Here is a 21,009-nt window from a genome sequence, read left to right as displayed (position 1 = left end):
TTTTTTTTAAACCGATCATAGCTTGAATTGATTTAAAACATTTTCTAGCATGAGAGTAAATAAATAACAACAAACCATTACCAACGATCGCGAACAACTCTTTATTGCTACACCGTGAGGATCAAATGCAGACACAGAGCCATCATTCGTAACCGTCCCACGCTGACTCTTCTTTGACTCTAACGTTCTCTTCTCCTCTATCATATATCTGGCTGCTGCTCCTGTCTCCGCTCCGTTCCCTCCCTCTCCCTGTCGTCTCATGTCTATGACGTCGCTTATCGTCTGTATCTCTGCGTCTCCCTCGATCTCTGTACTCATTTCTTTCTTCTCTCCTCGAGTCGTATTCGCTGTCTTTTTCTCTCTTTATGTGTCTGTATCCCCCCTCATAATATCGTTGATATTTGTCAGTGTGATCATGGCTTCTCTTCTCTTTCTCCCTCGGTTCATTTTTATCTCTATATTCTCTGTCGTCATCGCGCCGTCTCTTCTCCCTGTGACCATCTCTACTGTTTCCCCTTCCTCCATCGTTTTCCTGTTTTAGTCTTACGTAAAGTTTATCATTCCGTCGATCACATTTGTCGTTGTGACCAGAACTCGTGTTGTATTTTTCCCTTGATTCATTTTTATCTCTATGACCTCTACCGTTCTCATGTGTTCTCTTCTCTCTACTTCTTCTTCTTCCATCATGTTCCACATCTCTTTCCTGTTTTATTTTTATACAGTCCTTACTATACTGACGTCGTCGGTCGTCGTGTCCATCATTGACTCTCTTGTCATTCTCATATTTTCTCTTCTCTCTGTAATCATCTCTATGTAATCTTGAGCCTTTATCGCCATCATCTCTCTCGTTCTTTCTGTAGCCGTCCCCATCTTCCCCGCTCTGACTATTTCTTTCCTTCTCAGTGCTTGTTTCTACTTTATCCTCATTCCGTTGTTCAAGTAACAAATCCATCTGTTGACAGAAATTATATGTTAGGTTTGTACAACGTGTTACAGTCCTAAGAAGGTAGAGAAACGACCTGTGAGCCGATGAGGGCCCGGAGCTCGTCCTTGTAGGAGGCCACGGCTCGTCGGTGTTTGACGCGGCGGCGGTGAGCGTTCCGGGCCGCCGCCAGCTGCTGCAGGCGGGTCTCCCCGGAGACTCCGCCCTCCGCCGACAACCCGCACGACCTGGCATTTACAAAAAGAAAATTGTTCGGCAATCCAAGTCACATGTCAGTACGGTGCATCTATGAGGAACGCGTCTGCTCATATTATTAGAGACGAAATAAATTCACTTATAACCTTCCATAATCTCAGCTCCAAAGCAAAACATCAAATAAGTGTCTTGGTCCTTTGGTTATCTAAAATTTAAACGTGTTATATTAATGCTATGTATGTTTCGTCACCCGGTCACGTCGAGGTCGTGCGTGTGTTGTGCGAGCGGCGCGGCGGACACCGCGGCGTCGTGGAGCGCCCGCCGTTCGTCAGCGGTGAAGGTGGTCTGCAGTCGCGCCAGAGACAACGGCCCAGGCTCACACTGGCCCACTGGGTTACTGCCTTGTGTTACGAGGAATGGTTAAGGAAAATCGAACACAGTCAGTGACCTTTGTCATTACGAAATACTAATAATACACGTTTTCAAATAGTTTCTGAACTTTTTAATAGTTGACTGTCAATTAAAAGAATCAATGAGTTGTCGGTTACATCAGGTATAATGTGAGGAAAGAGAAGAAGGTGAGGTTAGCATATGATGCAGAGTTTTGAATGCGTCAAGATTTAAAGGAAGGAATGATAAGTCGATGGTGTCAAACACAGAACGACATGTTTGCCAAGAACTATGGCTCTAGAAATTAAATCTACAAACAGACTGAGTGTCCTTAAGATACGGGAGGACAATCTTAAATTAGAATCAATAGTTTTAGCCGCGTCATTTTCAAAATCAGAAATATGTAGCTGAACGGGCGAATTCGAAAAATAAGGATTTTCAATTTTATTCATTTTATTTTGTTTTTCGTTCGAACGGAATGAAAAGTATCCTGTCTGTCTCCTGGATTTAAACTACCTCCCCAAGAATTTTAAGCTAAAGCTGTTCTTGAATTGCAAATAGTGTAACTAGTACGACTTTCTTTTATATATTGATTTCTTTCTTTTACGAAATCAAACGTCAAGCCTTACTCTATTATTAAAGCGGCTCCGGATTGGACTTTAATGATGGATACGTATGAGAAGCAATATAAAATACAGACGATATTTGTGCGTCGGCCTCCAGACCAGACATTTATGTAATCGCGAATTTTAAATCGCGTTGTGATAATAGAGCTCACGGTCCCTGGGGAAACCAACATTCCCAAAGACCATGCCATCAAGGTCAACAAATATTACGAGCTCACAACGAACTCACTCGAAATAGGTTCGTCGTGGATTTGTACGCGGTAGAAGTGGGAGCGAGAGGTATAACGGCTAAATCTCTCTACAACCTACTAAAAGACTTGGGCCTATCCAGAACTCACATCAATTCATTCTTGGAATGTACTTTGAAGGCAGCCCTAGTAAGTTCTTTTCAAATTTGGTTAGGTAGAGAGAGGAGCTTGGACAGTGGAGGTGAGCGTTTAACGCGCGTTAGTTAGGGGCCCCTTAAACCTACACCTGGGTCGCAAGTCCCAGGCACTGTTGAAGCTCCTCTCCCTGCAGCGATGGACTCGGCACCCTCACGGTGAATCCATGAAACTGAGAGGTTTCGTCTCCAGAAATAAGACCAGCTGGTCACTACATACATACAGTCATATCACATCATAGATAGAGTCCAGATACATCACAATATGAGCATTAATGGATATCGGATTGTGAAGAAAGAAAAAACTAGCAAGAATAACCTTAAGCCATACAAATATAAATGTTTCTAACAAGTATAAAACTTAAAACACGTGTCATATATTGATTTCTTGACTTTATTTTATAAAAAGTGATATTTTTAAAGGATACATGGATAATGCATTCGGTGTCAGGGCACCTCGTACCGCACAAAAGTATAACTGTTGGCAGAGAACCGTCTATACAAGTTTAATGCAGTGTCTTCCGTCCTCTAGATCGATTAATAAATAATACTTACTTCTCTTGAAGAGCGGATCTGTGTTCATGGCATAGCTTATTATGTCATTAATGTTGTCAGCGGCTGGAAATTAAATTTACACATAAAAACCTCTCCAACTCCATTCGTGTTTCATATTAAAGAATGTGTTTAACAAAAAAACTCACAAAATTTGACAACGGTATCAGCATTAGGGTCCAAGGGCTCCAGCAAAAACAGTTCCTCATCATGATAACCCTGGGACTTAAGGAGACATTTCTCTTCATGTTTGTTTATAGTATCTCCTGGTATTCGATGGTTGCTATTATACTTGCATGTCACCATTTTCTTGCTCTGCAAAGAAAATATTGGTTATTAAAACGCAACTTTGAGTAGATGATCTCCTCAAAAAGTTTTTTCATAGTTTTAGACTTGTATATCTAAGGATATCATTTTTGTTACTGAAGATATAGAAAAATTGAAAACATCTGAAGGACCCTAATAATGTAAAATATTGACTTGCTGATGTTTGACAAAAACTATAACATAATTTATTACGATGTGGTCTTATAATTTTCTTTTATCTGTAACAAATCCTACTAAAAAGATCTAAGACTTTCACAAGTATTAATTGAAATAAAACTAATATTTTCTAATTTACTACGCGTTTCTTATGATTTTAACTACATACTCCCGACGTTTCGGTTACTGTGCAGCAACCGTGATCACGGGCAGATGAGAAGAAAAAAATATGTTTTTCAGTATCTTTAAATTTTCCTAAAAATTAAAAGCTTTGGAAAAAGATACAACTATATTTGACTATTAATTCTTCGAAGATCAAATGATATAGGTATAAATTTGTTTTAATTCACCTCCAACAAATGCTTTCGATCCCATTGCAGACTTTGTAATATTAGAGTAATATCTTTATCTATATCTTTAATATCTTTTTGCAAATCACTTAGTTGTTTTAATCTTAAAGTGATATTATCATCCATTTTAAATTTATATTTGATACAATACTTGGCAGTGTTCTCTATTGAGATTTATTAATAAAAAACAAAAATCTTAGAAACATCTGTTATTTTGTCGTTTTTGTACGTAAGTCACTGACTGAAGTCAAATGTCAATTGTCTATTAATAATGATATTTTTACTGATTTTCTATTCAAATATGACTAGGCTAAGGTACAGATTATACAGCATCATAATATTTTTTACTGACCGAATTTAAGTCGATTCAAGTTATACTTAATTTATGAATATTCTCATCCACTTATTATTTTTACCATAATATTTTTAAAAACTAATAAAAATTCCAAGAATTTGTACCAAAAATTGATTTTAACAATCAATTAAATTAAAGAAAATACATTCACAGAAAATTGTTTAATTTTTTTAATAATAAAATAGAATTTAAAAAACATAAAGATAAATTATGTAACAACAATTAAACATTTGGTAAACCAAATGACTAGTGATATTTTGTTGAAACTAATTGTGACACAACTTGTGATATTTTTAGTATTGAATTAGATATATATTAGATGTTATATATATTTATAACAAAATATATTTATAGATATAGAATATTATAAAAGTAATTTTTAATAAGTGGCAACAAGAATAGATAAATAACATATGTTCACATCTCTTATCTATCAAATTTTTCTTATCTGTAATGGTAATATCTGAAAAGACGTGTGCTTTTGCAGACCGATGAATCTGAAATTCTGAATGTTATTTGAAAATGGCAGATTCCGAGGTAACTAAAATAAATTACGGAAAATAATTCGTAATCTCGGAATTGCCTGCGTCTACATAAGGTTTTTATTTTCAGGTTCTGAAGAGGTTAAAGGATATTCCATTTAAAATTCAAACCGCAAGTTTGAAAGAAAGACGAGGAGTTATTCATGAAATCCAGAATGTTTTATCTACACCAGGTCAGTCGATGTAGAAAATGGATGTGTTTAATATTACAGTGTTTTTTAATAGATAGTTAGTGCCGAGGGACACAACATGACCTGTATTGATCCAGCGCTTAAATTTAACAAATTCCGAATATAACGTCATATGATCTCCTGCGCATCAATCAAATTCAAAAGATAGTGTTAGGGTTGCATATTCCTTGCCTTAAGTCAAAATATGTTCATGAAAGTATAACTTTTCTATAAATTCAGTAGATTTGGTTATAATGAATCGAACTCAACTGTAATAACTCACTAACTGTTAACCATACATATTAAATCTCTTAAATACAGGAATCACTGAGCCTGCTGTACGCTTTGTGTGCCGAGTGTTGCTATTGACTCTACACAGATATAGGGACTCAACGTCTCAATCATATGTGAAAGGTCTGTTAGCCTGTCTGGCATCGCAGCATCGGGAATGGACTGTCAAAAGCCTCTTACCTATATTACTAGAAGTGTCGGAGCAAGTTAAAAATACAGCTCCGTCGTAAGTATTAAAATGATATATGCTTAATGTATAATAAGATTTTATGTTAGAAATACGTTTTAAAATATAATTTACATTAACATACAGATGAGGAACGAAAAAAACAAAACAAACTTTGAGCTAAGACTCACTTTGATTAGTTATTATGCACATGAACAAAAATGTGTCGGTGGTCACCCATCAGCCTTACAATTTATCAAAATTTTATCCCAATCTTTAACTCTGGGATATTCCTGTCACAGTTTGTATTGAGTTCTATCAAGTTTAATTGTTGTGCAATCAGAGCTCTAAGTTACAAGCCAATGTGTTATGTGATTAGTGATTCAGTGTGCAAACCTTTCTCATGCATTTTAAATCATTACCCAACCTGCTTATTTGTACCTTTACTGTACCATCATCATATATTTTACTGCAAACTTTTGAAATCCTTAACACATTTATGCATTTTTTTCTGACACTTTTCAATTACTGTATTTGAGTTTTTATGTAACCAAACGCTTCAGTAGTTTGTTTAAATTAGTTTCTTATTCCTTATATTTTGTTTGTGTCTCAGTTCCAGAGCATTGTGCACTACCATAAGGCTGTTTCTGTACCGAGCTTCATTAAATTAGTGGTTCAATATATGACCCGTCCATGTTTCAGCTTTGTACATGGCTATAATATATATCGTCTTTTTTCTGGTCTAAATCAAAAACTCGGAAAATGCACTGTTGATAACATTTATGACTCATTGCTGGCAATTGAATTGAAAATGGACAGACAGACTTGAAACTCCCCTTACTTTTTTTTTCACCCTTTGAGGCCCAAATTTCGAGGTTAGATAATATTAAGACCACCCAACCTCCTTAGTGACGCCTGACGAGCCTGAAGCTAATAAGACTAAGAGTAATAGACAATTCAAAAAACGCAACATCTGTTCTGAAACTTGTCACCACCTGGGCTATCACATCTTACCAACATGTCTTTAACCTTTGTATGCATTCCAAGGCCTTTGTGCAGTTTTTTCGTTTTCGAAACATAAATATATTGAAGCCCTCACCTACATATTGACCAACTTCTGGAGAAGACTATTATCATGCCCCTTTTGTATTCCTGTAGTATTAAAAATATTATTATTGTCGCACTGATTTAAATAGTGGCTTAGAAAATATTGTAGAATATTCTCTACGCCACTGCGGCAGCGCCATCTCGCGACGGGTGGACGACAGCTTTAGTAATATGTTTACTAGAATATTCCTATAGTTAATGGTTGAAGAAAAGTAGGAATGGAAGCAAGAAAGTCTTGGAATATTCTAGTAATCGAATTGTGTATAAAAGAGGCCGGCTTAGATTCAGTGTTTTGTAAATCGAGATAGAAGCGATGTCATAGGATCTTAATAAATTGAATATTTGTGTTTTCTGATCAAACCCTAGCTCGTAACATTATTAAAGGTAATACATTAAAGAATTTTCCATTTCCCCACCATAGAAAGAGCACAGCTCAAACTGGTCTATATGCTCTGCGGTGGAGCACCATACTGGTGGAGGGGGCTCTGAAGAACACCCAGGAAGATGTGTTGGACTACAACAGCCTGGTGGCAGTGCAGGCCAACCTCCTGGCTACTGTCACGGCCTTTGGCTCCAAGAAGAAAAATAATAAGAGTTATTCAATGGTGAGAAACACACACACAAATATATATATATATATATATATGTAGCACACTACACTAGTATGGCAAAAGACATCCACTGCTGATATTCAAACATTATGTAGATGAGTGTTTTATAAACATAGTCTACAAGAGCAAACAACAATTCATTGCGAACACGAGTAAGGAGTCACCGGGGACTCATTACACTTAGACCTTTACCAATGACACTTATTGCAGGGCAGGTCACCTACATGCAGCATGACATGATGAGTTATTGAAGTTTTGTGCTTTGTCAAGGTTTTGTGTCATTGGTTGAGCTGTAATATTCATATAAATTTATTACACATTAATAAACAATACTTTTCAGTTACACAATTCATGGAAGTTGATGGGGAATGAGAAGTTATCGAAGTGGGTGAATGTCCTGGTGTCCCGAGCACCTGACTCCGGACCACAAGTGTGTGTCACGTTCTCAGCGTTGTGTCGGCACGGGAAGGACGTCGGCGATGATACGTTCTTTGCTCAGCACAAGGTATGCAACATTACATGAACAAATAAATAAAATGATAATAAAACAATGTTCGTTGCTAGTCAACCAAACCATATTTTTCAGGCAAAAATGTTGGACAGCCTCATAAAGAGTCTCATCAGCGTGAAGACGAGACCGAACGCCAACTACATCCAGGGCTGCTCGGACCTGCTGGGCCTGCTGCCGCAGTCGGACGTGCAGGACACCTTGCTGCCAGCTCTGCAGAAGGCCATGCTGAGGAGTCCGGAGACCATCATAGAAGCGGTCGGGGAGGTCCTGCACCATCTGAATGTGTGCGTGGATGGAGTCGCGGTCGAGATAGGAAAGAGCCTGATAGGTTGGTGTTGTGAGGGAAGACGAATGACGAGCGGTCTAAAGATATGACAATCGTATCAATCAAAAATATTTAATATTTAAATGGAGCCTTTAATGCTTCGAGGTAAGCCTTGAGGATTCAAATCGCTCAGGACTTTTTTAGAGCAACCTATTATATTGTGGTGACATGGTTGGCTCGCTTAACGGTACTATTTAAAGAAAAACAATCATCCGTTATATTATAATAATAAAAATTGTCATCCTTTCTTTGGAAATAGTAAATCTGCATTCACGCGATACTTGGGCGCGTGCGGCGGCCAGCGGGGCCCTGGCGTCGCTGGTGCGGCGTGTGTCGGGCAAGGAGGCGGCGCGCGCTCTGCTGCAACACGCCTTCACACACTACAACGGAGCTAACGGGAAGCTCACCTCCAGCGAGGACAAAATGGCCGTCTTGAATGTCAGTAGCTTCGTACACTCACCTCCACGTGTAGTAGAGCTAATGAACGATTTTAAGACACATGACAGCGATCTCATACATTCTAAACGTCAGGGTGTCGGAGTGCTGCGGTCGCTGGCTGTGAGTCCCTCGGAGCGGGCAGGACTGTTCGAGGAGGTGGTGAGTCACACCAGCCGCGTGCTGGACAGCGAGACGCACGAGAAGACACTGTGCGTGGCCCTGGAGGTGCTGCAGAGTTGGCTGGAGACTCTGGACGTCGTGGAGCTCGACAAAGTATATCAGATATACAAGGTAATGCGTGTTGAAGACTAGTCGACAACAAATAGTCACCACTACCGGGAGCTTACGATCAAATCGCTCCACAGAAAGGTATGGCAGCCAAGAGCGCGACTCCGGCGGTGCGTGTGTCGTATACGGCGTTGGTGTCGCTGGCGCTGCGCCGCCCGGGCTCCGGGGACGCCGCCCCCGCGGCGCTGCGGCTCGCGCTGCGGGCGGCGATGGACAAGGCAGCGGCGCAACCGCTTCAGGTACCTGTTAACTTAGCGTTGTGTTAAAAAGGGTGTCGTGTAAAATTTTCAACGTGAATGTGTTTTCGTGTACAGCAGCAGGTGGTGTTCGAGGGTCTGGGTGCGTGCGCAGCGCTGAGCGCCCTGGAGCCCCCGCCTCGGACTGTCCTCACCGCGATGCTCCAAGACAAGACGCTCGCCGCGGCGCCTGATGACGGTACAATCACATTCTAACGTACCTCCTGCGACAAGGGAACCATTTGTTGAGAACCTTTCTAAAAGCTCGTTACTTTGCATATGAAGTGTGTACGCAGCAACCATAGGACACAGTCGTATAAGACTCTTGTGCCTCTCAGATAATTCCCTGTACGATTTATTTGTTATTTGGTTCTTCAGTATCTCTATAACATTTACCCCTTTATAGTCCTAATCCAGGTGGTGTTGCTGTGTAGAACTGTGCTGGACGGATGCGACGGGCAGGGCTCCGACGACGACACCGTGTTGAAGGCCTTCGTCCTGGCGCTGCTGTCTCCGGTGCGGGCGGTGAGGGTCGCCGCTATACAGGAGGCTAAAACCCTGCTCGCCCGACAGGACAAGGCCGTTCTGGCGAGACAACTGGTCAAGAAACTGAACGAGGTCTTGGAGGAAGGGAAGATATTCGCCGTGAAAGAGAAGTCTCCGCCGGAAGAAAGAGCCGATGTGACCGGAAAGATGATACTGGATTGTGTACAGGCGCTGTGTTGCTATAGAGGTGACATCATTTCTAAATTGTCAAGTGTTGTCATTATATCATTTCGAACGTATTGAACTGATAGAAATCATAACAGATTACAAGCCGGAGGATGCGGAGTTACTCGCCCTGGAGGTGCTGCCCTGTTACAACCAGCCCCTGGCGCTGGCCGTGAACAGGGCCGCCTGGCTACGACTGGTGAGGTACCTGGGACTCCGGCCCGAAAAACTCGTCGACAAACACCTGGCGCAGCTAAGGGACGTCTACATCGACGGGTTCTCTCCCACCGAGGTGAGGGAGAGATCGCTGTACTGAATAATGATTAATGTCCTTACAAATACTTGATACCCCCACGTTCTTTCTGTCTTCAGACGTGTCGCAGCGTGGTGTCGTTGCTGTGCAGAGTGAGTCCTAGCGGTGCTGGCGAGGCGGCGGCGGGCGCAGCCCTAGCTCTGTTGCGACGTGCCGCCAACCACGCCGTCTCCAGGGACGACTACTTCGTGTACCTCACTCCGCCTGGACTTCTATATGACAAGAGCGTCCTGCCCGGGTACGTTCACGAGTTAAGAGGTTCCTGGGTCTATAGACGTGTAGAGAAGAGAAACCAGTGCAATATATAAATTCGCTAGTCCTACTGACGGAACACAGATTATAAAATATTTGGTTTTATTTTTAGGAACGACGAGGGCAACGAGATGAATCTCAAGAGGGAGAGTAAAGCATACAGCTACAAGGAACAGCTGGAGGAACTGCAGCTGAGGAGGGAGCTGGACGAGAAGAGGAGGAGGGAGGGGAAGGTTAAAGAGGTCAGTCGGAGTATAGTTATTAAATATTTTATTTTATGGCCTCCTTGAACAGACCTGGACAGCCGGTCATTAAAAGTATACATGAGAATGTATGAAAGATCAATTAAATTAATTTTTTTTTTTTACTTAGTTTAGTATTTCATTGTGCTTAATAAGACTTAGTTGTTAGTTTGTCTCACACACATATTAAAATGATAAGTTTGTAAGATTTCTAACAAGAAAAACGTTAGGAAAACAATATGTTAACAATGGCTAGTTTAGATTTCTTTTTTGTACTACCTGCCAATATTGACATTCAAATTATGCTTTCGCTATTATTACTGTGTCAGTTTCATCGTACAGACAACGAGAATGTTATAAGTATAAGACCTAAAGAAAACATTCACTAACTGCAGGTGCCCCTGACGGCTAAGCAGAGAGAAGCTATGAAGGCCCAACTCGTCAAGGAGAGCGCCATCAGGGAACGACTCAGTGTGGTACGTGTTACAATAATATGAGACGGGTGATTGTCGGCAGCGGTTTGGACGATGGTCGTGTGTTACAGCTGAACGGCGAGGTGGAGCGCGGGGTGCAGCTGGTGGAGGCGCTCAGTGCCGGCAGCAGTCTGTCTCTGGGGGCGTGCGCGCGGCACGTGGTGCGCGCTCTGTTGGATGCGCTCCGGTCGCCGCTGGCAGCGCCCGCCGCCGCACGCACCTACCGCGCCCTGAGGACCGCCCTCCTACCCCGACACCCCCAGCTGGGCGAGCATGTCGCGCGCGTCACGCTGCGACTGTGCCGTCCGCAGTGCGACCTCGACCCCGCCTGGGAGGACGAGCCTCTCGACCACGCCGTCGCCAGGACGATACACATGCTGCATCATGAGACGGTCGGAGAAGACGAGCGCCGCACGCACCAGCGCCACCTCGCCGCGCCGGGGTTCTGCTACGTGTTCCCGCTGCTTAAGATGGGTCAGTGATCTCACATGATAGGACGGTCCGCTCGTTACGGACATATTCTAAACAACTGTCGGACTGAGTGGATGGGCTGACTGTGTGAATACGTAAAGACTGTAGTGAACCAAAAAAAAAAGGATAACAATCTGTTAACCCTATGTTTGCAGTGAGTGAGGTTTGTTCTGTCACGTCTACAATAACTTTCGTATCACGTCTACAATATGTTTCGTGCTCCAGGTCTAGCGAGCGGCACTTCTCAGCGTGACGAGGGGATGGTGACCAGCGGGCTAAGTGTACTGACGACACACGTGGCGCTTCGCGGAGACGCCGGCTCGCTGTACGATCCCGACCAGCTCCACCCGCAGCTGTTCCCCGTCGACCAGATGTTCCGACTACTCATCGACATCATCGGTGAGTCATCGACACAATGCCACAGCGGAGACGAGCGCCTCCCCGAACGCAACGTCCGTGGTTAAACCTCCACATATAGGGGAGGTACAGAATGTCTTTACGACACTGATCGTTTCTTGGGGCAGGCAGTAGTACCGGCCGAGGGCGCGCCGCCTGCACGGTGGCGTTGTTGGAGACTGCTCGCTGTAGCGCTCGTGCCCCGCTGACCCACGACGACGTGCTCTGTCTGCTGGCTGGGCTGCAGGACCCACAGGAAGCCGTGCGAGACGCCGCCCTGCGCGCGTTGCTCTGTTTGCCAGAGAGACTCGCTCCTTTCCTCGACGACCCCGAGTCCGCGCTCAACCTCACCATGAGGCTGTACATCGCCACTTTCGACGTCTCCGAAGACAACAAGTAAGTCTATCTATGATCTCAGTGTCTGTGGTTCATAACGAAGCTTAGATATTTACGAGATGTTATTGTTTATGATAGAAAACTGGCCGCAGAGTTGTGGTCGTCGCTCCCTCAAGCGGATCGGTGGGTGGACAACGCTGCGGAGGAAGTGCTCGCGTTGTTACTGCAACAGGTGCAGCATCCCGCCGAGGAAGTCCAGCGAGCCGCCGCCGCCGCTCTCGCTGCGCTCGTGGGCCGCGCGCCGGACCCGCACGCTCTAGCAGACGACGTGCTGCGGCAACTGCACAACATCTACGAAGAAAAATTACCGGCAAGGACGATTCCTGGACTATCGGGTATGGGAGTAGGTTGATGTCATGAAGTGACCGAGAGCACTCGTTGTCGCAGATGATCCCGGCAGTGCTCGACCAGTTCGGACACGAACAGGAGGCGGCGGTGGATGCGTGGGGAGCGCGCCGAGGCGTGGCGTTGGCGCTGCAGGCTCTGGCACCCCGCGTGGCCGCAGCGGCCGTCCCGCGGGCCATGGGCTTCTTCGTGAGCAGCGGTCTAGGCGATCGGGCCGACCAGGTGCGCCGCGACATGCTGGCCGCCGCCATGGCACTGGTCGAGCTACACGGCAAGGAGACCCTCAGCAGCCAGCTGCCTGTGTTCGAGAAGTTCCTGGACACGGCGCCTAAGTCCGGGGGGTACGACGCCGTGCGACAGTGCGTCGTACTTCTGGTGGGATCGCTGGCTAGACACCTGGCACCTGAAGACGCACGCGTGCGACCCATCACGCTGCGGCTAATCTCCGCTCTCTCCACTCCTAGCCAACAGGTCTGTACTAGGACCCGCATTTGGACATTTTCTATGAAGCTATTTTCATTCTTAAAATAATTACGTTATAATCTAGGTACAAGAGGCTGTGAGCAACTGTCTGCCGCACCTGGTGACGTCCCCTGCCCTGGAAGACGACATCCCCGCCATAGTCAACAAACTGTTGAAGCAACTCCTGACTGCTGAGAAATATGGCGACAGAAAGGTAACACTGTCTCGGGTGTATGTATGTATGTATTGATCACTAGCTAAGATTAATATGTTAATTTATTAATGATGTTTCCTGTCCAGGGCGCCGCGTACGGTATAGCAGGAATCATCAAAGGCCTCGGTATTCTGTCACTGAAACAACTCGACGTGATGGGGAAACTGACTGAGGCCATACAGGAGAAGAAGAATTATAAATACAGAGAAGGTTCGTCGCCGAACTGGCAGCCGTGCCCTACGTTGATTCAAAGAACTTGGGCTTGTGCATCATATAACGTTTAATAGGATAGTTTCTCTTGCAAAAACTAGAACTTTCTGTTTTGTCCGTTTAACGAGACGGTATAAAAATGTTACTTTTTAACGGATTATACTCAAAATATTATAATAAAAAAAGATTTTCTTTCCTATGGAAGTTGTAGAATATATTGTTGGTAAATTCGACTCATTGATAAGTAAATGAAACTGCCTTACCATCATCAGGAGCTCTGTTCGGCTTTGAAATGCTGTGTTGTAAGCTGGGGCGTCTCTTCGAGCCGTACATCGTCCACGTCCTGCCTCACCTGCTGCTGTGTTTCGGTGACTCGTCGCAGTACGTCCGCGCTGCCGCCGACGACACCGCCAAGCTCATCATGAGCCGCCTGTCCGCTCACGGCGTCAAACTGGTCCTGCCGTCGCTACTGCAAGCGCTGCAGGACGACAACTGGCGCACGAAGGCCGGCTCCATCGAACTGCTGGGAGCCATGGCCTACTGTGCGCCCAAGCAGCTCTCCTCGTGTCTACCCTCCATCGTACCCAAACTTATAGAAGTTCTTAGTGATTCACACATGCGAGTGCAGGCCGCGGGCGCGGAAGCGCTCAAGGTCATCGGCTCCGTTATTCGAAATCCAGAAATCCAAGGTCAGTGAACCGTTCGTAGGCTACATTTGCCATAGTGGTGTCTAATAATCTTCAATAATACAAAAATTATGACAGCAATCGTGCCCGTACTGCTGCAAGCGCTGCAAGATCCGTCCAACAAAACGTCCCTGTGCTTACAAACCTTACTGGACACCAAGTTCGTGCACTTCATCGACGCGCCGTCGTTGGCTCTCATCATGCCGGTGGTGGAGCGCGCCTTCCTGGACCGCAGCACCGAGACGCGGAAGATGGCGGCGCAAATCATCGGCAACATGTACTCCCTGACGGACCAGAAGGACCTGACGCCGTACCTGCCGAGCATCATCCCGGGGCTTAAGAGCTCGCTGCTCGATCCCGTGCCCGAGGTGCGCTCGGTGTCCGCCCGCGCGCTGGGGGCCATGGTCCGAGGGATGGGCGAGGGTAGCTTCGAGGAGCTCCTGCCTTGGCTCATGCACACCCTCACTTCAGAGTCCAGCTCCGTGGATCGCTCGGGTGCCGCCCAGGGTCTCTCCGAGGTAGTGGCCGGCCTCGGAAGTCACAAGCTGCACAAGATTATGCCCGGTAAGATCGCTCTCCATGTCGCTTGAAAGTCATGAAATATCATGTCGAACTTACATTCCTGTGACGTCTCCGCGACAGACATCATAGCGACGGCGGAGCGCACGGACATCGCCCCGCACGTGAAGGACGGCTACATCATGATGTTCATCTACATGCCCGGAGCCTTCACGGACGAGTTCACGCCCTACATCGGACAGATCATCAACCCCATACTGAAGGCGCTCGCCGACGAGAACGAGTACGTCCGGGAGACGGCGCTCAAGGCCGGCCAGAGGATCGTCAACCTGTACGCCGAGTCCGCCATCGCGCTGCTGCTGCCGGAGCTGGAGAAGGGTCTGTTCGATGACAACTGGCGCATCCGGTACAGCTCCGTCCAGCTGCTGGGTGACCTGCTGTATCGCATCTCCGGGGTGTCCGGCAAGATGAGCACCGAGACCGCGTCTGAAGACGACAATTTCGGTACCGAGCACTCGCACAAGGCAATCATCACGGCGCTCGGCACCGAACGACGGAACCGCGTGCTGGCCGGACTCTACATGGGCCGCAGCGACGTGGCGCTCATGGTGCGCCAGGCCGCGCTGCACGTGTGGAAGGTGGTCGTCACCAACACGCCCAAGACGCTGAGGGAGATACTGCCCACGCTGTTCAACCTCCTCCTCGGCTGCCTGGCCTCCACCAGCTACGACAAGCGGCAGGTGGCTGCCAGGACGCTCGGTGACCTCGTCCGGAAGGTATGTGCACCGTCTCAACACCATTTTTTGATAGTAACGATGAGTCATTCATGAGTCCCCTTCCCTCATACAGCTCGGTGAGCGCGTGCTGCCAGACATCGTGCCGATATTGGAGCGCGGTCTGCGGTCGGAGCGGCCGGACCAGCGCCAGGGAGTCTGCATCGGCCTCGGGGAGATCCTCGCCTCCACGTCCAGAGACGCCGTTCTGAGTTTCGCAGATGGACTGGTAGGTGGTGGTTACACGTTCCCAACATGGTCGACTCGCTATTTCTTATTCATAATATAATCGGGATGACCGTTCAGGTGCCGACGGTGCGCACGGCCCTGTGCGACGAGCTGCCCGAAGTGCGCATGGCGGCGGCGCGCGCATTCGACAGCTTACACGCCACTATCGGCAATAAAGCCCTAGACGACATCCTGCCGCCCATGCTGGCCGCCCTGCACCACCCAGACCCCGCCGTCGCGGACGCTACTCTCGATGGTCTCAAACAGGTCACTCACTATTGTAACATTTTTGGATCTCAGATTCACTTTATGTAATTCTTTAGTTCAGAGTTGTAGAAATCAATACGTCATCATTAACGTTTCGTTTTTTGTCCTCTGTAGATAATGGCGATAAAGTCTCGTGCGGTGCTGCCGTATCTGATCCCGGTGCTGACCGGCGGAGGCGCGGGAGGCTCCGTCGACACGCGAGCCCTGTCAGCGCTGGCGGCGGCGGCGGGCAGCGCCCTCGGCCGTCACCTGCCGCGCGTCCTGCCGGCGCTGCTGTCTTCCCTGGTGGAGGCGCGAGGCACGCCGCACGAGGCCAGGGAGCTCGAGTACTGCCGGGACGCCTTGCTGCCCGTAGTGGACGACGCCGGCGTGCGATGGTAGGCACTGGATGGGAAATCACTTTAATTGTAACTCGCGACTTGATGTACGCTTACAAACTGAATGGAATATTCACCAGTATCATCGACGCTCTGATGGAGAACGTGCGCGGTGCGGCGGACGGTACTGGGGAGCGACGGCGCGCGGCGGCCGCCCTGCTGTGCGCCTTCGTGACGCACACGCGGGCCGACCTCATCCCGCACGTGCCGACGTTGCTGCGAGCGTTGCTACTGCTGTTCGCGGAAAAGGACCGCGACGTGTTGCTGGTCGCATGGGAGGCGCTGTCTGCCCTCACACGCATGCTGGAGGCCGAGAAACAATTGGGTTACGTGTCGGAGGTGCGCCAGGCCGTACGGTACGCCGCCGCCGACCTCAAGGGTGAGCCGCTACCAGGATTCTGTTTGCCAAAGGTGAGAGTTGAAATTTATTAATCTAAATGAATATTAGAAACTTTAAACGTCTCCGATCACTACAAACTAATTTATGTTTGGATCTGACGTTATATTAATTTAATTACAGGGTATAGCGCCGATCCTGCCGTTATTCCGTGAGGCCATTCTCAACGGCCTGCCCGAGGAGAAAGAGAACGCGGCGCTGATGCTGGGGGAGGTCATCAAACTCACGACGGCGGCCGCGATCCAGCCCTCGGTCGTGCACATCACGGGACCCCTCATCCGTATCCTGGGAGATCGGTTCAACTCTAGCGTCAAAGCGGCCGTGCTCGAGACGCTAGCTTTACTCCTCTCGAAGGTCGGTTTGAATAATAGTAAAAATAGTTTTTATACCTATCTAATAATATGGGTAAAAAACTCTGAACCGAATATAACGGTGTCCAGGAATTACGAAGATATAATAATGTTCCCAGGTGGGCGTGATGCTGAAACAATTCCTGCCACAACTACAGACGACATTCGTGAAGGGTCTGTACGACGCCAACCGGCCGGTGCGGATCAAGGCGGGCCTCGCGCTGTCCCAGCTCGTGCTGATCCACACCAGAGCCGACCCGCTTTTCCTGGAGGTCCACAACGGAGTCAAGAACTCGGACGACATCGCCGTCAAAGAGACGATGCTGCAGGCTCTGCGCAGCGTCATCACCAACGGCGGAGACAAAATGTCGGAGCAGCTCGCGCTCACCCTGCTGGCTATGCTGACGTGTCCCGCCCTGCTCGCCCACCCCGAGGACCCGCCGCGGGCCGGCGTCGGTGGCTGTCTGGGCGCTCTGCTGCACTGCCTGGCACCGGCGCACCGCGACGCCGCGCTGCTGCATCACGTGCTGGCCGCCGGCAACCCCACGCCCTCTGCCCTGGCCGCCGCCGACGACTGGCCTCTGGCCCACGGCCGCTCCTGCGCTCTCTTCGTGGCGCTCAAGGAGACGCCAGACCGGATCTACCGCGACCACTTCCAGGAGAAGATCGACCGAGCGCTGCTCGCCTACCTCGCCAGCGACAAGATCCCCATCGTCTGTAACGGCATTCGAGGGATCGGGTACCTCATCCGACATCTCCTGTCCAGCGACACGCCCGTCCCGCCCAATATTCTGTCACAATTCGTCAGGGTGAGCGATAATCCCATTGCAGTGCGATATCCCAATTGAGGATCGCGTGTGTTCAAAGCGTGACGTCTGATGTTCCCAGAGCATGAACCACAGCAGCAACGAGGTGAAGCAGCTGATGGCGCGCGCCTGCACGCTGGTGGGGCGCGCGGGCTGTGCCGACACGCGCGGCCCGGGGGCAGACGTGCTGCGGGCGCTCCTGCCGGCCCTCGTCAACGGCACCAAGGAGAAGAACTCGTACGTACGCGCCAACGCCGAGATCGCGCTCCGAGCCGTGCTGCGCCTCACTCAGGACGACAGCTTCTACCAGGTCAGTAACAACGGGTCGTATTGAGACTTGGAAAACACACGCAGATATCGAAAGGAGTGTAGCCGGTAAAGAATGAGTAGCACTGAGACTATCTTCGCGAGGGAAGCGTACGGTGTGGTGACCGAGAGTCGGAGGCGTGTGCTTATATGTTTATTATAATCGGATATTATGAATCCTCAGCAATGTCTGTCGCTGCTGGAGGAGGGCGGGCGGGAGGCGCTGGCGGACGTGGTGGCCCGCGTGCTGCGCCGCGCCCCAGCCGACGGCAGAGACGAGGACCTGGACTGCACCCTCATCACCTGAGGAGAGGCGACTGCAGGAGACACTTATAAATATACCTTTATAACATCACTCGACTCGTTTCACTCAATGTCCGCTTTCTTCATTCACCCCGTATATATTATAATAACCGGATAACCTCAGTTGGTGTATCCGACTACCTCCCTCATGACACGCAGCACATCAACCGCTATCAATGATTTAATACGGCATCAACTCTGGAGACATTTTTCGGTGTCATGTGTTTGTTTGTCATAAAGTAAAATTTTATTGAAAACCTTAAAACCTTATTTTGCCAAAGTCGAGATTCTCTGTACATTAAACTGAACGGCCAGCGACTACAGTTTTCGTCGTGGTTACCCGGGCAGGCAGCGGTTATAGTATAAGAGCTATATGTTACTTGGGACCAGTAAGAGGTTAGCTCGTTAGCGGGACAGTTTTCATTGTTTTTACATCTCGTCAGACACGTCCATATTCCACTGCACGTGTGAGTGGGGATGCTTAATGGTTTACGATTTTGTGATACATTTAATAAAAAAAATATTATCGTTGTAGCCATGCTGTATAAAGTAAAAAAATACTTTAATAACAGTAACACAGGTAAAAATAATTTAAATATTTTTATTTATTTACAAGTATCCGTTCACATTTTCATCTTGTTCATATCAATTCACTCGTCATTTTCGATCTCTTATCATACTCAATCACTTCTGCAGTTAAGACTTCAAAAGGCCTTCTTTTCGCCGTTGTGAGTGCTAAATTATTTCCATTATTTGTAATCGGCTCATCAGACACGCCAGGTTCTTCGGGCATGTCATCTTCCTCGGTGGTATCGGCCTTTATGTTCTGGTATGTAATTCCAAGGGCATCATGTAGAGTGTTTTTTTCGCTGGATCTTTCCTCAAAACAGTCGAAATCGTCATCTGCCAAGTTAGTAAAACGTTCAGGCTCTATCTTCATCGTCTGTGGATACGAACCGGGTTTTTGGAAAGAAGTATAAGTTTCTTCAGTCTCCAGCTCCTCGATCCCCTGATAGCTGATACAATGGCCACATCGATTAACAATATCGATAATTTCTCTACTGCCTGGTAAGCTCTTTAATGTTGTGCCTAACATGATGTGCTTGGGTGTTTTTACATGACCACCGTGGACTGTGAACATCACGTCTTGACAGTAAGACAGCACTTGTTGACCACACTGCATGTTTTCCTTCCGTTTGCCGCGCCATCCACCGAGGAGGGTTTTGTAAAAGTCCAGTAATAGTGTTGGTATCGAAACTTCTCCTGCCATTGAATGTTCCGTTGTAATGTTTTTTGTCGGTAACGTATTTTTAGGCATTTGCAGTATTAATTTTCTTAAAATTGATGCAGCTTTTTGCAAAATATTTTCAGTTTCTAAATTTTCAATTATTCTATCGTCCATTGCTTGCAAGTACTTGGGTACTATTACTTTTTTATTACGAATAGTAAGAAATTTGATGTCTTTAGAAAAACTTTTCAAAATTTTCTCCTCTAGTCGCTGCGCTGAAAAGACAGAATTCATTTCAATAGAATTTTCTTTAAAGATCTTATCCAATTCATCGGCGTATATGTCATGTAAATATTCTAATAAAAAACAGTGTCCCTTTTCAATGACGTCTTCCTTGATAATGGCGCGTATTTCAGTAAAAGCTAACATGTGATATTCTCGATGAAAATGCCAATCAGTTTTATCGTATTGTTTTTTGTAAGAGGATAATTTATAATTGAATCTATTTTTACATTCCGTATGATACAATATTTTTGGACTACGAATTGTTTTCAATTTATTTAGAAGCTCTCCAAGCTCCTCTTGTCCTTCGATCTTGGGTAGCACACTAGATTTGAATTGGTTGCTGTCGGCTTTATGGAGTGGAAGCATTTTTGATTTTTTAGATTTATTTTTCTTATCACAAAACACACAAACATTTTCATAGTTGATATCATTAGCTTCTTTTTCAGGTGAAATATTTGTATCCTGAGTTGAATCATTATTTTCAATAACGTCTCGTTCACATTTTACAATATATTCTTGAGAAGTTGCAGTTTGAACCCCTAACGAGTCAGAAGTAAAGGTTAAACTTGAATGCAATGTTTTTGAAGATTCTGTAGAGTGAGACAGTAAATAAAATGGTTCTGTCTTTAACGTAGGTATCAACGACGATATTGACAAGCTAATGTATTTAGGTACACATGCTGATTTTTGTGTTTCACTGTTATTTGTACAATCGTCCGGCTCCGAAATTAAGTATTTTTTCTTTACACCCGTAAATAATTTATAACATTCCCGGTGATATCCATTTGCTGTATCATCAGGCAGAATAATGTCTTTATATTTAAGATTATGTTTTATTCTGACTTTCAAAACAGTTTGGCATTTTCTTAATGCTTTCTCCGTGAACAATATTATTTTACCAACACTTTTATTACAAACGAAACAATATGATGTATCTCCCATGACAACACTTTTTATTAAATATAAACATTTATTTAAAAAAAACTGCACAAATATCAATTATAAAACGTCAGTTGTGTCTACGGATTAAACTTGGCT

The 21,009-nt window shown here is 46.4% G+C and overlaps 2 protein-coding genes and 1 long non-coding RNA gene across 5 annotated transcripts; 1 reads left to right on the top strand and 2 right to left on the bottom strand.

Annotated features, from left to right (window-relative positions):
- Positions 1-77: 77 nt before the first annotated feature.
- LOC116767677 (U11/U12 small nuclear ribonucleoprotein 48 kDa protein) lies at positions 78-6,537 on the bottom strand. 2 transcript variants are annotated; one of them, XM_061527390.1, is made up of 6 exons: positions 5,637-6,537; positions 3,238-3,403; positions 3,092-3,154; positions 1,389-1,539; positions 1,020-1,170; positions 78-952 (listed from the first exon to the last, which is right to left on the bottom strand). In XM_061527390.1, exons 2-6 carry the CDS (start codon positions 3,392-3,394, stop codon positions 143-145), a joined length of 1,332 nt encoding a protein of 443 aa, XP_061383374.1. In that variant the 5' UTR covers positions 3,395-3,403; positions 5,637-6,537; the 3' UTR covers positions 78-142. The 2 variants fall into 2 exon arrangements, with proteins under 2 accessions (XP_061383374.1, XP_032514006.2); XM_032658115.2 differs by lacking the exon at positions 5,637-6,537 and adding an exon at positions 3,922-4,168.
- LOC116767516 (stalled ribosome sensor GCN1) lies at positions 4,656-18,510 on the top strand. 2 transcript variants are annotated; one of them, XM_032657861.2, is made up of 33 exons: positions 4,656-4,813; positions 4,889-4,991; positions 5,310-5,505; positions 6,974-7,157; positions 7,504-7,668; positions 7,750-8,002; positions 8,259-8,437; positions 8,531-8,728; positions 8,803-8,964; positions 9,040-9,160; positions 9,368-9,694; positions 9,771-9,964; positions 10,045-10,223; positions 10,350-10,479; positions 10,875-10,955; positions 11,024-11,426; positions 11,649-11,822; positions 11,948-12,215; positions 12,294-12,525; positions 12,603-13,031; positions 13,108-13,236; positions 13,323-13,446; positions 13,719-14,135; positions 14,211-14,696; positions 14,775-15,427; positions 15,501-15,653; positions 15,731-15,919; positions 16,034-16,296; positions 16,377-16,707; positions 16,817-17,047; positions 17,163-17,852; positions 17,932-18,159; positions 18,340-18,510. In XM_032657861.2, the coding sequence occupies exons 1-33, from the start codon at positions 4,799-4,801 to the stop codon at positions 18,460-18,462; spliced, it is 8,010 nt and encodes a 2,669-aa protein (XP_032513752.2). In that variant the 5' UTR covers positions 4,656-4,798; the 3' UTR covers positions 18,463-18,510. The 2 variants fall into 2 exon arrangements, with proteins under 2 accessions (XP_032513752.2, XP_032513753.2); XM_032657862.2 differs by lacking the exons at positions 4,656-4,813; positions 4,889-4,991; positions 5,310-5,505; ... (4 more) ...; positions 8,531-8,728; positions 8,803-8,964 and having other exon boundaries at positions 9,379-9,694.
- Positions 8,056-9,451, bottom strand: LOC133320140 (uncharacterized). Its single transcript, XR_009753588.1, has 2 exons — positions 9,358-9,451; positions 8,056-9,185 (listed from the first exon to the last, which is right to left on the bottom strand). It is a non-coding gene; the product is annotated as an uncharacterized LOC133320140 (long non-coding RNA).
- Positions 18,511-21,009: the final 2,499 nt, after the last annotated feature.

This window comes from Danaus plexippus (assembly GCF_018135715.1).
Source record: "Danaus plexippus chromosome 9 unlocalized genomic scaffold, MEX_DaPlex mxdp_26, whole genome shotgun sequence".
In the NCBI taxonomy this organism is placed as follows: Eukaryota; Metazoa; Arthropoda; class Insecta; order Lepidoptera; family Nymphalidae; genus Danaus; species Danaus plexippus.
This window is presented reverse-complemented; position numbering and strand designations above follow the sequence as displayed.

Coding starts and splice junctions, on each gene's coding strand:
- LOC116767677 (XM_032658115.2), bottom strand. CDS start 4,047: ATGGATGATAATATCACTTTAAGATTAAAACAACTAAGTGATTTGCAA. Junction 3,404..3,921: donor ATCGAAAGCATTTGTTGGAG/GTGAATTAAAAC, acceptor TTTTCTTTGCAG/AGCAAGAAAATGGTGACATG. Junction 1,540..3,091: donor AGATCCGCTCTTCAAGAGAA/GTAAGTATTATT, acceptor TCGTAACACAAG/GCAGTAACCCAGTGGGCCAG.
- LOC116767516 (XM_032657861.2), top strand. Junction 7,669..7,749: donor CGTTCTTTGCTCAGCACAAG/GTATGCAACATT, acceptor CATATTTTTCAG/GCAAAAATGTTGGACAGCCT. Junction 11,427..11,648: donor GTTCCCGCTGCTTAAGATGG/GTCAGTGATCTC, acceptor TTCGTGCTCCAG/GTCTAGCGAGCGGCACTTCT.